Source organism: Leguminivora glycinivorella, chromosome 3 (genome assembly GCF_023078275.1).
Source record: "Leguminivora glycinivorella isolate SPB_JAAS2020 chromosome 3, LegGlyc_1.1, whole genome shotgun sequence".
Classification (NCBI taxonomy): domain Eukaryota; kingdom Metazoa; phylum Arthropoda; class Insecta; order Lepidoptera; family Tortricidae; genus Leguminivora; species Leguminivora glycinivorella.
The window spans coordinates 21,354,167-21,369,881 of NC_062973.1; the positions used below are offsets into that span (position 1 = coordinate 21,354,167).

At 34.7% G+C, this 15,715-nt stretch overlaps 1 protein-coding gene across 8 annotated transcripts in view; it reads left to right on the top strand.

Annotated features, from left to right (window-relative positions):
- The window catches only part of LOC125242717 (early nodulin-75-like), a 56,878-nt gene that overhangs the window by 15,653 nt on the left and 25,510 nt on the right, over nt 1–15,715 (top strand). For 5 of the 8 annotated variants that reach the window (XM_048151630.1, XM_048151625.1, XM_048151626.1 and 2 more), the window contains exons 4-5: nt 11,206–11,306; nt 12,253–12,429. In XM_048151630.1, the coding sequence (XP_048007587.1) occupies nt 11,206–11,306; nt 12,253–12,429 (278 nt within the window). The remainder of the gene's footprint in view (nt 1–11,205; nt 11,307–12,252; nt 12,430–15,715) is intronic. The other 3 variants (XM_048151629.1, XM_048151631.1, XM_048151628.1) reach the window with 1 other exon arrangement.

Consider the following 15,715-nt stretch of genomic DNA (forward strand, 5'->3'; position numbering starts at 1 on the left):
TAATACACATCAAACTGAAGAGCACCCACTATAAATACTCCATTGAAACACTTATCCGAAGATAAACCAGGTTGTGCTTCGAATGTCGTTGACCGTTCAATATTGGAACTACCGGGCCACTGACATTTGCGGGCCGAAATATAGACTGCACTCACCGGCATTCCGCTACAGGCATCCCATCAAAGCGACGCTAAAATAAATGCAATACCTACCAGGCCGGCGCTTCAAAAGCGTATGCTGTAAGTACAGTCGACTACGAAGAGATGTTAGAGATGTATCCACTTTTTCACCTTATTGCATTGTAATAAGGTGAAAAAGTGGAGACATTTCTTTATAGTCGACTGTACAGTGGCTATTAGATATATCGGAACGGTCAAGGTGTTCACAAATAACTGAAAACGCATTTATTGGTGAGTTCTATTATCCGATCCGATATCGGATCGGATAACGTGACAACGCTCTGGGCGTGAGAGTGCGTGTACATTGTGTACAAATATTTTAGAGCAGCTCGGGCGCTCCCATATATTTGATGGTAACTGTTCGCCACTTTATCGAGAGAAGATCATAATAGGCGTTGCTGTAAGGAGCACTGGTTTACTTTTTCCTGTTATCGAAGGTTTAGCCTCAGCGTAACTAGAAGTGTAATTCAATAAATCATTGATGCTTCGTCTCCAAAATGGTGTGCTAAGAGAATGAAATCACTGAAGTGCATTGATATCGGTTGTAAGTTATGTTATACTTAGAATAAATTTAAAAGTGGAAAATGTCTGCCTTATTCTAAGCCTAACGGCATCGATTGCAGACGTTTCTGCTAATCAGAAGTTAAAAGTTATGTTATAGTTAAGAATTAAATAGAGAATTTATATATATGCAGGTTTATTTATTTGTACATAAATAAAGACACAATCAAATTAGAAGAAAAAAAAAACGCTCTAAACCGATTTAAAAAATCTTCGAATTGCAAAAACCCATTGAAATTATTACTATGAATAATGTTTTAAATAAAATTTAATATAAATATGATTTAAATAAAACATACTGGCGATATTATAATGCTATTTCTTATTTTCTACCTATCACGCAATTTATAAAGCACTTTCTGCAAATTGGAAACACCATAATTTGCATATCATTCCGAAACTGTGTACCGCATTCTCGCTAATTACCAGCGACAGCCAGATACCTAATCAGCGATCAGTTTTCTGCCGTGAAAAGACAAAAAAGAAAAATCAAGATAAGCAAAATAGGAAGAAGAGGTGCGCGAGCGCCGCCAGTTGTGATTCGCGGCGCGGCGCGTGCGGCCTGGCGCTTACTCGTACATTCGATCTACGGATAAAAGAAAAAAAACCTAATTCGCAGCAAATATTTTCCAGCCAGCTCTTAGTCAGTGTTTTTTATTATTTCTATAAAATACTAAATTAAAAATTCAAAATTTGTTGGCGTATAAATATTCGGTCGTAAACTACCCTGTGTTGGTTCATTCTGACTCATCTTTTGGCAAAAAATCGAGACAGTCATAGGGATAAATCAGTCGTTCATTGTTGTCTCTATAAATATTTCGGTGTTGAACACATTGAATTAATTGCTTATTACTCCGCTGTCAGCATGGCCACAATCATTGAAACGAATGGGTAAGTGAACCAATTTTATTGTTTTGGTACTTTTGGTTAATAATCAACAAAACATAATATATCTATATCTATATATTTATAATTATTATATATAATTAAGTATGTATATTGCGATTGCAATCTTGACCAATATTTAATTTTAAAATCGTGCACCAAACTAACTGTTTCTGTTTAGCCCGATGATTGACTGGTAGAGAATGCCTCAAGGCGTTAAGTCCGCCATTTGTACTCTTTTTTTGTAAATTTGTGCAATCAAGTTTAAATAAAATAAATAAATAAAATTTTAGGATTTTTAAGTTCGCTTGTTGAATTACTAAAAAAAAATTGTTGCACTGTGATTTTAAAGAGAACTAAGATCAAGTTTGGTCTTGATGATTTATTTTTAATAATTAATAAATTAAGGACATTATTTTTCATATTTCGAGTAATATTCTATTTTAATAATCAAACGCCTGTGTGACATTTTAGGTTAAGTAATAAGTTATATTGATTTGGTATCGTCACACAAAAACTAAGTACTCCTCATCTCCTCAACATCAAATATGACTTACTGTTGAATAAAACATAGTATGTAATCCATAAAGTAAAAGGTCAATCATAGAATTTAAGGTAAAAATGGGTATTATCGATAAAACTGCTTATTTTCTAAGTTCATTAAAATGCCTGTGTTCTGTCTGTTTTTAATTGCGTAAGCCCTAAAAAGCGTATTTGTATATATTTATCTGCAATTAATATATTTATATTTTTTCATCACACTTGCACACGAAATGTGCTATTGCACGCAGGCGGAGCGTGAGTTATAGAAAAATCGTTCTCCCTAGGGAGTTAAGAAATTTCTAGTACTGTGTTGAACTCTTTTTTACCTTTTTGCATATTTTTTTATAATGCAAGTGTGATGACATGACAAACATTGTGTGTAACTCGGGAAGTATGAATATTACTCACTCGAGTTTTTAAATCGCTCCGGCAAGCCGTCGCGATTTAATTTACTCTCGTTAGTAATATTCAACTTCCTCCCCTTGTTGCACAATGTACTATTATTAGAATATTATTATTTATCTGTCTAGACAACTATTTATTCAGTTTTATACCGTTCGAGTACGTATAAAGTTTCTTTCAATTACTGTATATTATAACCCTAACTAAATAAGATCGGATATCTCTCGTAATAAAATACATCGTGTTTCTTTTTCAATTATTGTCCTATTATATCATGACAGAAAAAGTATTAAGGCAAGTTTGTGTAAACAGATATTACTTGTATTCTGGCATTGACACCCGATCATTGCCTTAAAGGTACGTGAGGTGAGCGTAAACTCGATTTCTTTATATGGCAGCTGATTGCATAAGTCAGATAAGGCACAAATGTTTGTAGGTACTTTAGGTTCTTTAAGGATGGCCGAATGTTGCTTAGGTTCCGTATGTCAACTTATTTAAACAACTAAATAATTAAAAAAATATTGTAATATTTATTCTTGTAGTCCAAAGGCACCCCAGAGGTGCAAAGGGCCTTCACCAGCTCGCGCCACGCCTTCCTATCTTCAGCGACTCTCGATCTCGTGGCCTCGCTTCAGCTCAAAAAGCGGCTACCAGCCGCTCGTAGCTCATTTTCGACGGACCGCTTCCATGAGTGAACCGTGGAGAATATGCCAGCAAACACACATTGACGGATGGTTTGGACGCACTGTTCGGAGAGGGGAAAGAAATAACGCAAGCATTGCTTTTGGCTGGAAACCGCAAAATCCAAGCCGTGCATCCGTGGCTCCGGGCGCCTGGTTCACTCATGGAAGCGGTCTGTACCTAATTAACGCAGTTAAAGGAAATATATCCAGTTCATAAACAATTATCACTATAATTTGAACTTTCAGTAAGTAGCATTTTGCAGAGGACGAATCCTTTATGCTTAACCAAAGATTATTTATATAGGATTTACAATCTCCATTCTAAGAATCGTATTAGGTACCTCATTTTTTATTAAATACTATCATAACTTCACTGGTGATGCCTACAGTTTTTTTTTTTTCAAAATATGTATTGACGTGATCTCATGATATTAAAATAAAGAAGCATGTCATTTGTTGTTATAAAAAATAAAAATACGTACCTAAGAATATTTGGGGAAAATATGATTTGGGCCACTTCCAGACTGCGAAACATAATTATAGTCCTTGGATTAACTATGTAAAGCCTGATCAGAAATATATAACTACGCGCCATGTTGCGGAGTTTCATGACAATAGTTATTTGTTATACAAGGGGGCAAAATTGTATTTTAACGCCGAGTGTGGAATTGAAAAACGAGCAAGTGAAAGGATTCTATAGTTGAACCACGAGCGAAGCGAGTGGTTCGACAATAGAATCCTGAACTTGCGAGTTTTTTAACAGACGAGAAGTAAAATACATTTGCTCCCGAGTGTAACACAAAACTTTTCCTCGCACTATAGCGAGGAAAATACAACGCAAAAAATGAGTTTATCACTGCTTCCAGTAGTTCCACAGGTGGTAAATCATCTTTATTACTAGATTATAGATATCACTAGTTCCACAGGTGGTAAATCATCTTTATTACTAGATTTACCTACTTTTATCAATTTTAAAGCAGTTAATTTGACTTTATTCAAGGTCAAATTACTTTACCCACTAGTGGATAAAATGCGTTTTTACCCGCTGGTATTAAAGGACAAAACACGTGTTTCCGAGCTAGTGAGGGGAAAATATTTTCTTCATACTAAACTGAACTGTCACAACATTACATCAGTCAAACAGCGCCCTCCTGACAATACTCATATATTTCTGCTCAGACTTTACGTCTTTATAGGACATCTATGGTTTTCCGCCAGTGTATTAAGTGTATAGATATAGTTTTTAGGGTTCCGTAGTCAACTAGGAACCCTTATAGTTTCGCCATGTCTGTCTGTCCAAGGGGTAGTTGACTACAGAACCCTAATGAATAAGGGTTCACACAGATAGTTTTTTGATAATATTAATATTTTCGGAATTAACCGCTCCTAAAGGAAAAAAAGTGCGTCCAAAGGGGGGGCCTCTAACTTTTGAACCCTATGTTTAAAAAATATGAAAAAAATCACAAAAGTAGAACTTTATAAAGACTTTCTAGGAAAATTGTTTTGAACTTGATAGGTTCAGTAGTTTTTGAGAAAAATACGGAACCCTACACTGAGCGTGGCCCGACACGCTCTTGGCCGGTTTTTAAATAATCAAACAAATTCAAAACACAATTGCTATAGATCTTGTTAAATAATTTAATATTTTTTTATCTTGGATAAAAAGTGTAATTTAAATTGCATATCGTCATTACATTGAAAAAATCTCGTATCTCACACTGCTCCTCAAAGTTAAAATGTAGTAAGTCTACATGCATTGCATACATACTTATTACATTTTTCTTTTCATTGACAGAAGAAGATACAAGTTTTTTTCAAAGTAGTGACGATAGGTTATGGAGTTAATATTTAATACAAATGAAAAGTACTTATTCTTCCAGTTCTTTTCACAAGATAAATTATTACTAACTTAAAACGCTCATACTTTAGAAATTATTAGCACAGATAGTTTATGTCTAAAGTACCTACAATAAAAAGCATATATAAAGATAAAGGTCTTGTAACAGACCGTAAAGATGTGTTATTATTATGACTTACTACTAAGATTTATTGCTGTGCGCCTTGGGACATTAAGTTTGATATGCAATGCCTTGACGTAAATAGAAACATATAAGAATGAATAATTTTAATATTTTGCGATTTCTTGACGGCATGTTTCCATACTAGTTATTCAATCACTAAATAAAGTATCCACCATTGTCACTGCTACACTTTGAAATCTCTTTTTGCACTCAGCTGACACTGAAGTAAGTTTTGTTCCAATTTCACATTATTTATTTTTTAATAATTATTAATAATGCTTATTTTGCTGAAAGTTTGAATTGAATTAATTTATTTGATAAAAGCTATATTATATACTTACAGTTACAATGTAATCTTTTTACTGCTATAAATTGGAATAGAACAGAAGGCCCTAAAGACCTTAAATACCAAAAAGGGTAACGTTAGACTATTAATTCTATCGTTATCAGTAAAGGCTGGATTTATAGTAGTAAGAATGATAAAATGTCACATAAGTAAACGATAAGGGCACTCGTTTGGTCATGAAAATTAATTGTGTAAAAATGGGTCCTCTTGCCAAGATAACATTTAGTATGCATTCATTGTATGGTATTATTTTTATGTCTCCTATCACGTTCCATGGTGTTCCGACCCTTTGGCAGGCGTAAGTTCAGCAGAAGCCATGTAGGGCTTCTAAGGAATGAATTTTAAGTGGTATTAGAAACGTCCGTGACAGAGTGGCGCTTACCACACATACACGTTATCTTATGGGCATGTCCAATATTAGGTGATGCTAGCGTTGGCCTTTCAAATTAATATGACATTTAAATTTTTTACATGGAAAAACTCACAAAATGAATACCTAAACGAATGCTGTCCTTGCCCTTGTCATGGGACGCACACAAAAGTGATCTCACTCGCCATAACAAAATTATTTTTCTACTCGTCGACTTTAATCTGTCAATTAGGACACCACTGACTAAACTATACGTGCTGACATTTCAGTGTTGGGTGGTCTTTGACAATTAGTCAAGTATAATATTACATTACACTTCACTTTAGTTAACTGAAAAAAATTCAAAAATAGAACTTCATACAAGTTCTATACTAATTTGCGATACCTGGCAATTTTTTTACTTTACTTATTTAGGTAATATGATTTAACAAGTCAGTGATTAAATTAAAATTATAGTATGAAAACAACAATGCACTCAAATGCTTTACACACTAAGTTTAAATGCTTTAGTGATATGAAACCACACTCGTAATAAAAGTATTGAAATGGAAATGAAGATTAATAACAAACATTGAGGCGGTAGTTCTCGTAAGTTGATTATGGTTGTATGCTTCAACGCTTACGTTTCAATTAGGTGGAGCAAAAACTACTTCCTGCAGACGTAACCGGCAGATTCACACGCGTGGTTTATCACTGCGGAACTTACTTCCCAATCACTTCAGTGTGGGAAACCCACAATAATATAATACCGAAACTGTGTTTGTCTGTCTCGTCATCATCATCATTCGCTTGCCCTTATCCCAATTACTTGGGGTCGCGCAGCATGTTTTTTTCCTTCCATGCCTACCTTTTCAGTTTAAAGGCACAGAAGTTTTGGTCCCAGAAAAGATCATATTTAGGATATTTTTATTCTGGGAATCATCCCTTAAAAGGGTAAAAAAATCCTCATTTTCAGGGTTGAGGCAGCTCCCTGTTAGTTTGCTATTAGTGTTTACTCAAATCGAGTAATTTATTGTGCTTATTTTATAATCAGACACTAATCCAATTACTAAGTAGCAGACCAACGCCCTTGTTTCGGCGATATTATTTAGGTATAAAGATATATTATATTATATATGTAAAATTACTTAAATAAACTGTGCCCTTATCAATAAATACTATATTTTCCATTTAAGATTACCGATTTACAATACAAATTAATATCTAAATTGACTTTACCTAGTACCTACTTATCTACTCATTTATCAATAGCTAACAAAACTATCATAATTATTATTTAATTATTATTATTTATTTGATACACTAGCAGCTCTTCGAGCTGATGCGTGTATATCACTGCACTTGTGTTTATTTTGCACTTTTCAAAGTTCTAATATAATTGTCCAGTCTATTTTTGAAACAGTTCACTGACGGCGCACTAATAACAGTTTCTGGTAGAGAATTCCACACATTAACTACGCGATTCGGCAGGAAGTGTTTCTTAGGGTTGCTAGCACATGGAGGTTTGATAAGATTTTTAGTTTTGAGTTCTGGCTTAGTATATATAGGTCATTAATATTAGTCACATTGTAGTGTCCAGACAAGATTGTGTATGTCTCAATGAGATCACCATAATGTATTTTGTCCGCGGCGTCAAAAGGTCCCACTTTGTCTGCCATAAAGACTCTTTGACAGGTTATCTGTACAAAGATCAAAATAAAGATACAGACATCGGCCTAGTAAAGCGACAAATTAGGACATATATACATAAGTACATATATCATCGGTATGATTGCCTGGCGGCAATAGGAATGTATGGTACGAGAGTGTAAATAAATAATTGGAAAAAATATTTTTATTCGTTAATATTTAATTAATTATTACACTTTCTTAACTGGAAACAACTGTAACATGAAAGTGTTGCGAAGTTTTAATAGTCAGTAGGTAGTAGTTATCTTCTAAAGAAACTTTTTCAAATTTAAGTAATTTCAGCATTTAAATTAATAATAGTTTTTTTAAGCTTAATGAACATGAAAGTGTTGAGTTACAAGTTATTCTGTCGTTTTAGTGGATTTAAAATATAATGAGATACTTGGTTAAATATTGTCTAATGCCAATTAATTCTCGATCATAATTATATGTATACAGTGTTTACATGCAAATTTTCATGATATTGGTAATGCCAACATGAATTTATTTGTCATAATTATTGAATTATGATGATTACATATATGTACACAGCCGATCTTTAAAACTACTCATTCTGGTCAGAATAATAACATACTTATCAGAATTTGAGAAAATGTATACGTTCAGTTTTTAAGAATATTGTATTTATGCTGGAAATGGGCAACACTGTTGATACTGTATTTATATACCATATTATGTACACAGTTAACAATGAATAAACTTTACCTCTCAACTCAGTGAGAGTGCGGGAGGTTTTGTGGGACAAATGTTGTTAATACGGAAACTTTTTATCCGAGAAATATTAAAAAACAACAGCAACATTTAAGATCGCCCAAACAATGTCATTAATTGGAAACAACAAGAGGTGCTAATTCAATCTTCGTGGAAAAACAATCGATGAAAAATCGACTTCTATTCAGAATAGGGAAACGCAATCTGCTCTGCCATCCCAGCTAAAGTGACAATCGAACGTGGGCGTTACGTCGCAAGAAGCAGTCTGGCTCAGTCGCGCCACTATAGAAGAGTGATAGGGGGAGCTAGCTATGATACGCTTCCGAAGCTTAAACAATAGTGACGTTGGCTAAGTGCCCTGCTTTGTTTAACGTTGAGTTTTTGCGATGCGTTCCCACCGCGGTGTAGCTGCATTGACAACTGTGTAACGGTCTTATAGTGCTTTGTAAAAACGTCTAACACTTTGTGAAAGTGATCGTTAAAATAGAAAACAATTACATAAACAAAATGTTGGAAATCGAAATATTGAAACAATTTTGAACCGAAAGAATGAATATTTTTTAAATGTATATGACGCAATCAATTACAGACCTAGTAGTTTCAGTATTATACTGAAAGACGTGTTTCATTAAATTAAATAAATTATTAACATTTCATTATGTGAACACGCTGTCGAAAATATCATGTGTAATCAGACGATCGCGTATTTAATATTAGCTCAATGACAATTGCTAATTAAAAACGTAGGTATGATTCCTACGTTTTTAATTAGCAATTACATGCGAGGTTTTTCGGTACATGTACATACATACATACGCATAGTATATTCAATTTTAGGAACAGGTAGGTCTATAAAGATCGATTTATTTAGATTTGGCGCCAATCACCTAGGTATACCTAGACATATTGACAGTTTATTTTCTCAAGCCAACTCGGATGAATCATCATTATCACTTTGCCAATATTTTAATTCTAAGGAATTTCAGGACACATTGTTTTAAGAGGTACTAATCCTCATATATTTGACGTACCTACCTTAAAGTTCAGCGGACCTAGCTGTAAGTCTTCCTTAGAAATTACACAAAATCTCTCTATTTGCCGACACACAAAAACCAAGTGCAAGGAACAAAACTTTAATTTTAAATACGCAATAACTACTCGTAGTATATATTATGTCAATGTCTTGGATATTTTGTTTACTTACTCCCAAAGTGAAACTCTGTATCTTTGGTGCACATTATACTATCTGGAGCTCATTTCTCAAAACTGAAAGTTACAAGTGGAAGTCTTTTTCCAACTTGTCATATTAGACATTTACTAAACTTGTAAATTGTAACTTGTAGCTTCGAGAAATGGGTCCCTGGTAGTGGTTGTTACATATTCCAAAATCGACCAGAATATTTGAGCTACAAACAGTAAGCGTGATCGACCTAGAAATGTATACCAATTTGATAGATTGTTTCTAGCCAGACCTTATTTCCAATAATGTATACTAGTATGTACAATATGCCTAAAGCGTGGCGTATATTAAATACCTGTCCTAAACCTGTGCCTAAACATAAAGCCAATTGGATAACGTGATACCTATCAGATATTGAAACAAACTTGTTTGATGTTGATGTCTAGTTATTAACCTACATATTTCCTTGTTGCCATCTGTCTTGTCACCTCAGGGTAGATTGTTTTACAGTTTCACTTCATATCAATTTAGAAGACCCCCAAACTATGTTTGAATTATACTCGTATTGCTATATGAACGTATATAGTTAAAAGGTCCTTGCTAGCTTGTGTTCAATACGCTCTTTCTTATTTGCTGTGAGTAAAAATTAAGTTGCCATAGCCTTTTTAATATCGCTACTGTATTTACTGAAAATGTAACCTAATCATTAAATCCCTTGAAAGACGGTAAATGTGATCTCTTTACCTTTAATTGTATGTTATTTCCAAGCAAAAAGTCCTAATTTCTATATACTGCCATAACATACATTAATATACATATATGTCGTTTTAACAGGTTAGTCGTATAAAAATACAATTAAGCTAAGTAATTAGAATTACCTTATGGTACTAGACAAAATAGATTTGAATTTAAAATACATTGCGTATTATTAAAGTTACATCCAACCAGCCGACCGATCAAATGACGCATTGTAATGAATCTCGCGTGCAAGATCTCGTAACGTCTAAACCAGCCCTTAGTGAATTGTTGCGTCATAACAATATTATATTTACTCCTTGATTTTCCTTATCGATAACAAGATACGTAAAGAGTGTATTGTGTAACCTGTGAAGGGGAATCGTGTTTCGTTTGATCGGGAAACAAGCCTCGACCTCCGATGAAGCAAAATCTGGGCCTGTGGAATATTGAGACCTATTTTCTTTTTATAAATCCGTATGAAAACGTACAATAGAGCTAGCTCTATAGAATTATCTACCTAACAAATTGGCTCCGGTCAAAGAGAACGCTCACTTGGTAATGAGGTACACAATCCATGTGAAATGTCTGTCGGTATGTCATGTCTTTACGGTTAAACCGCTGAACCGATTTAGTTGAAGTTTTGGTACATAGAATAGATGTAGTCCCGTAAATCATTCCTTAGGATTGAAAAAATATCTCACCTGAATCCGAATCCATATCGAAACTGAGAAAGTTTAGGCAGGACCTGTTAATTGATGTGAATATTTTGCTGGAATTGAATAATTGCCGTTATTTTTTTATCAGGCGCTATCCAGCTTTCATATAAAAAAGAGACAAGCTTTAAAAACTATATATTGAGTCATTTTTCATTTCAGTCATGTATTCTTTTTGTTACAGGATTGACTTCAGCAACCCTAGCACCGACAAGCCTGGCAATCTCGCGCACTCCGCCGTACTGCGCATGCTCGAAGAGGAGGAGCGCGGCCGCAGGAACCCTGGTAAGCAAAACTAGGATATTTGTATAAAATAATTGATATGTAGCTATTTACCTAATACCGTGCCTAACAACGTACTAAAATTGATAGTGGTTTTTTTCCTATAAGACAGTGCACTATTAAAGCATGATTGAGCCGCGTTCCAAGGGGGCTAGTAATAATCATTGATAGAAAATGTCAATCGAAACATAAATAACGTATGATATTAGCCACGTGACTTTAAGTAGCAAAAGGCATTAGTCGAAGAAAACCTCCTTGTTAGCCTCTGCCCCTGTTCCTTTGTCCTTTAGAAGGCCCTAAATCGTTCGTTAAATATCTAATATTCGTTTATTTATTTACTAATTGTTATGTGTTTGTTTATGTCACTGTTTCGTTTTCTTTCAACCCCTTATTTGCCAAGAGTGGCACTGAAACTTTTGTAGTTTCATGTGTTCTGCCTACCCCTTTATGGGATACAGGCGTGATTGTATGTATGTATGTATGTATGTAATTGATGTTTATTATGTGTATTTTTTTAGCAAAATGTCCCATTTTGTGTTAGCCGTAAGGACATTTTGACCGGTTACTGGTATAAAGATACAAGCAAATATCATTCTTATGATAACCGTCAAAGTGGGACGTTTCACTAAACTTGTACATATCGTCACTACTTTTAAAAAAACTTGTATCTTCGTCTGTCAATGAAAAGAAAATTGTAGTAAGTATGTATGGAATGCATATAGACTTACTGCGTTTTAACTTTGAGGAACAGCGTGAGTGTCGTGTAGTGACGATATTTATATATTGTCTTCGGTTAGCCCGATAGCTACTCATGAAATAAAACCATGGAAACAGATTATATCGCGTATAATGACAAACATATATTTTTTAACTTTTTATCTAATTGTAACAACTTAACCTCTAATTTCCTAGCTTATTAACGCTTTTCTAACCACTCCCGCTTTGCCAGAGATTGCAAGTGTTGCGACCCGCGAACAAGCTATAAGGATAGTCAAAGTGCGTGCAACACGTCGGTTTGACTCCAGCTGGCCGCCGGAACCAATGGTGTCTGCCCACTGTTGGGACGGACTGCTTAACGCTAACGGACATATACACACACACTTTATGAAACCAGAGGATGGTAAAGGTACATGGTTCATTACACATTGAAAACCATCGTGAATCTGAGTCACTAGACGTAGACAATCGCTCGTAGTGATAAACTATACGCAACAACTCTCTATATCTTTTCCGTGTTAATTACAGCAACATTTGCATATCGTTCAGTTCAGCCCAGATCGGCATGGCAACATTTCGTAAATTAAACTACAAATACTCATGACGAGGGCGAGTCAGTAAGTCTTACAACAGTCATGGCATTACCTACCTATTTATCATTCAAACAGGTAGGCATTCTGTTCATTAACATAATACATTATTTCGTTCATCCGAACGTATGCTAAATAAATATTCTGAAAAAAAGTGGGTACCTTCTCTACTTAATTAACCTATATCGAACTGTAACTCAAAAACCCAAGTGCGAGTCAGACTCGCCCACCGAGGGTTCCGTATTACAAACTTTCAATCAGGGATGTAACGGAGTTCTGCTTCTGCTTCCGTTACTGCGGAACTTCCGTTATGTTTTACACATCCGCTTCTGTTCCGGTTCTGTTATTTTTCAAACGGAAGTTATAACGGATGTCGGAACCTAGCGCGACGGTGGGACATGAGCGGCGTACATCAAAGACCAACAGGTCTATACCTATCATTCGCTCATCTCTCCGCTTGCCACGTGCTGCGATACTAAACATTAATCGCTTCATTCCATTGCGCGCCAATATTTGTCCTGTCCACCTAGTTAGTAGCGAGTGAACAACTATTCAGTGGTGCAGGGCTTATCTACGATCCCCTTAGAAGCTCCCCTTTAGATTTGTTTATTAAATACAGTTTACTTCTTTTACAATCACTCCATTTAATTTAAAAATTTAATTGTGTGCTAACAATTACACATATAATTTTTACTGGTTAGTTTTGGATTGTATTATACTACCTACGAGTAAGTTTTCTTTTCGTTTCTAAAACCTTTTACGGCATAATAAAGGTTTAAAAGGATTCTTATGTGATTTTTAGTGATTACCTAAACAACAAACAATCTTAAAGTTCAAGGTGATTTAAATTTTTGGATTGTAATGAATGATATACTTAAGATAAAATATCAGGTAACTTTTCTTTTCGTTTTTAAAACCTAAGTGGGCCTAAAGGCTGATTACAAACTGCTGATTACAGGCTGAACAGTAAACACCTAAAAGTTCTAGGTAATTTAATTAGTTTTGGTTTATGTTATACCTATGTGGTATTTTTTCATTTCGTTTTTAACATCTATAACTTCCGCTTCTGGTTCCGGTTCCGCTTCTGCTTCCGTTAAACTAAATTCAAAACTTCCGCTTCCGCTTCCGGTTCCGTTAAAACCACATCCGTTACATCCCTGCTTTCAATAGTTAAAATCTCAAGTTTCTCAGTATGTACTAATGATGAGTATTATTGTGTACAACGTCGTCTCTCGGTGAATTCGCTAACTAATGTGCGCGACCTGTATAGTAGGTTGGTTATTCAGGGTTAATTTTTTATAATGTTAACCGATTTCGCCAGTTTTTATTTTATTTGAAAGAAGATATTTTACGTAAAATTTTGTGTTTATTTCAAGAACGATATACATCCGCAAAGGTGGGTAAATTTAAATTTAAAATCTGAAAAGTTTTTTGTTAATTAAAAAAAAGTTTCCAAAATACAGACATGATTTTATTTTTCCTGTAATATTTAGCACAAACCCAGTGTTTCGTAAAATTTTCATCATTTTTTGTCGGTGAACTTCGGAGATAAGGGAGGGGGGGGGGGGGCGGTATTTTTTGTTACATTTTCCTTCAAAATTATTATTTTTCCACAACAAAAAAATTATAAAAAATAGTTTTGATATGTACAATTTCAGCTCTTTCTAACGATACCCCACTTGACCTAGTAACTTGACATTTACAGTTTACCCCCCTTTAATTTTTGCCATTTTCTATATTTAATATTAATAAATGAAAAAAAATTATACCTTTAATATGTAGAGGTTAACAATGTTTCTAAGGCCCACTTGCACCAACCACTTAACTCAGGGTTAGTGGGCTGTCATCTGTCAAATTCCATATAAAATGGTGGGTTAACTCTCGGGTTAACCCTCCATTTTCATTGGTGCAAGTGGCACTAACTGTTCCAAATTTCAAATCGATAGCATAATTAGTTCTCGAGATATTTAGCAATGTGACAGACGGACAGAGCGGCGCCATAAGGGTTCCTTTTGTACCTTATTGGTACGGAACCCTAAAAAGGTGTTCGGTAAACTCACAATTTTAACATACGAAAAAAATGTCATGGTTGTAATAGGTAACCATGTCAATTATTGGTATGCTGTGATATCATATCAATTTTTCCGATTAGTCTAATAATTAGACTCTAATTATAATAACCCTATTGTAAACAATGAAGTGTTTATGATTATGTACTAAAATACTCAATGAATACTTAATTGAGATTTTAATCGCAGATAACCTTTAGGCACAAATTGAGGCGCGCGATCACTACAGCCGATAGCACGTAAGATGAAAGCAGTGATCGTCTGTCTGTTAATGAATCACTGAACTCTATTAATGAATGAGTACTATTTTTGTTAGGGTTTAACGTCCGCATATGAAATGTTCGAGATCTTCCTTAGTCCAAAAGTCGCTGTTATTTGTCCAATGTCCACGAACTGGTGACGATTGTAGTTTGGTGGGAATATTTGGCAAAGAACGTGTTTTTAAACAATGTGTTTGTATCTGGTGCTGTTTCTGGTAGTTCGACAACGACCACGAGGGAATAACGACTACCGACATGCCTGAGGCAGTAATTATCGGTAAAGTTTATTTTTTGTTTCGACTGCGACGCAGTGGTGCATGTTTCGCTTTGGAGATGTGAAATAAAAATTGTGTTGTTCTTTTTGTAGATATCAGGCAGGCAATATGGTCGCGCGATTAATGATAAAACAGCTGGCCGTCCCTATAGCACTTACAAACGTCCTGATGTTTTATCATTTATCGCGCGACCATGATTGCCTGCCAGAGTGATACTATTCATATAAAATACAATTTTTTTTTTTTTTAATAACATATCATTATAATTTATTTTAATGTCAAAAGATCGTGCTAACTAGCTTATACAAAACTGTATAAAATCCTCAAGGTATTTCTATAAAAATCCTCAACGTTTACGTGATATTTATTTGTTTGCTGTCTTTATTTTGAGAAATAACTTCGTTTAAGTATTGGTTGAAGATTGGCAGAATCTGTTAAACTGCAGTCTTTATAAACAACCCTAGCTCCATTGGTTTTTAAAAACACATTTACACACTCTCT